Source organism: Salvelinus sp. IW2-2015, linkage group LG20 (genome assembly GCF_002910315.2).
Source record: "Salvelinus sp. IW2-2015 linkage group LG20, ASM291031v2, whole genome shotgun sequence".
NCBI classification, from domain to species: Eukaryota; Metazoa; Chordata; class Actinopteri; order Salmoniformes; family Salmonidae; genus Salvelinus; species Salvelinus sp. IW2-2015.
In genome coordinates this window covers 75009786-75011221 of record NC_036860.1, presented here as the reverse complement: position 1 = coordinate 75011221, position 1436 = coordinate 75009786, and the positions used below count along the sequence as shown (strand labels likewise).

Below are 1436 nucleotides of genomic sequence, written 5' to 3'. Positions count from 1 at the left end.
AGGACAGAAATTTGACGAACTGGCTTGTTGGAAAGATGGCATTCTATGACGGTGCCATGTTGAAAGTCACTGAGCTCTTCAGTAAGGCAATTCCACTGCCAATGTTTGTCTYTGGAGATTGCATGGCTCTGTGCTCAGGTGTGGCTGAAATAACCAAATCCACGAATCATACTTTTGTATATATAGTGTAATTCATGTACAGTACATACTTTAATACACAAATTGAATGAACTACAAACTCCATAATAATGAATGTACATACATTAATACACAAATGAATATTTCATTCTGTTAATTAGTTACATAAGGTTTGGCCAGTTGAACCCTGGCCAGTATGTGTGTGGGAGAGTGGGTGTAGTGTGTGGGTGGAATAGATCAGTAGCAGAGTGTATAGTGAGTGGGTGGTTCCAGTGGGAGGATGTCCCAGTGGGTGGGCTGGACAGCTGGTGGTGAGAGGAGGAAGACACCGCTAACTTCTGATAAGAGGAAGTGAAGGCAAAGTGCTGTTGGGAGTACGGCACAGCACACTCATTTCAATAAAACGGAAAACACAGGCCACTGAATAAACATGTCATTTTGTGTGTGTCTGACTGCGTGTCTGTCTGTGAGTCTGTGTGTCTGACTGCGTGTCTGTCTGTGAGTCTGTGTGTCTGACTGCGTGTCTGTCTGTGAGTCTGTGCGTCTGATTCCGTGTGGGTCTGACTCTAGTCCCGTTTATACATGGTGCTAACATGGGTCCGTCCTGATCTTGTCCACATACTGATTGTGCCCACATGTCCAGAAATGTGTCTACATATGATATTATAATGTGTCTGTTATCCGTCTGCATTGTCACAAGAGTTCCTGGTCCCTTCATTTATGCAAATGATTCCACAGCTATTCCTTCAAAATAACATTTATTTATTGTAAGACACATATTGATGTAGTCAGTCAATGGTGCCACCTCTCAATGATTTTAGGGAGGAATAATGATGATTTAAATGGTTTCTTTGTACAGATCGGTCTACGCTAGTAAGATATCCAGACACAATGTGCGTCTGACTACCTCTGGAGTTGGGCAGGATGATCTGTGTCTTTTGAGTGTCTACACCTGTCAAAACATGTGGGCACAATCGGGAATGTGGACAAGATCAGGACAAGGGACTCAAGTTAGAACCAGGTATAAACYGGGCTTCTGTATCTATCTGTCTGTCTGTCTGTCTGTGCGTCTAACAGCATGTGTGTGTTTGACTGACAGGTCCAGAACATCACCCAGTCCATGGAGTTGCTGGACCTGCGGACCAACAGGGACCTTCAGTATGTGAGGAACACAGAGAGCCTGATGAAGGCTGTAGACGTCAAGCTGAAGACTGCCTCAGACAACCCCCGAAGCCTCAACCCCAAGAGCTTACAGGTAACGCGTGCATGTGTCCATTCATCTGTACTGAAAATCAATC

The 1436-nt window shown here is 44.6% G+C and overlaps 1 protein-coding gene across 1 annotated transcript in view; it reads left to right on the top strand.

Annotated features, from left to right (window-relative positions):
* LOC111980100 (noelin-2) overlaps positions 1 to 1436 on the top strand; it is a 49673-nt gene that overhangs the window by 40961 nt on the left and 7276 nt on the right. The window contains 1 exon segment of the mRNA XM_070449786.1: positions 1238 to 1393. Coding sequence (XP_070305887.1) covers positions 1238 to 1393 — 156 coding nt within the window.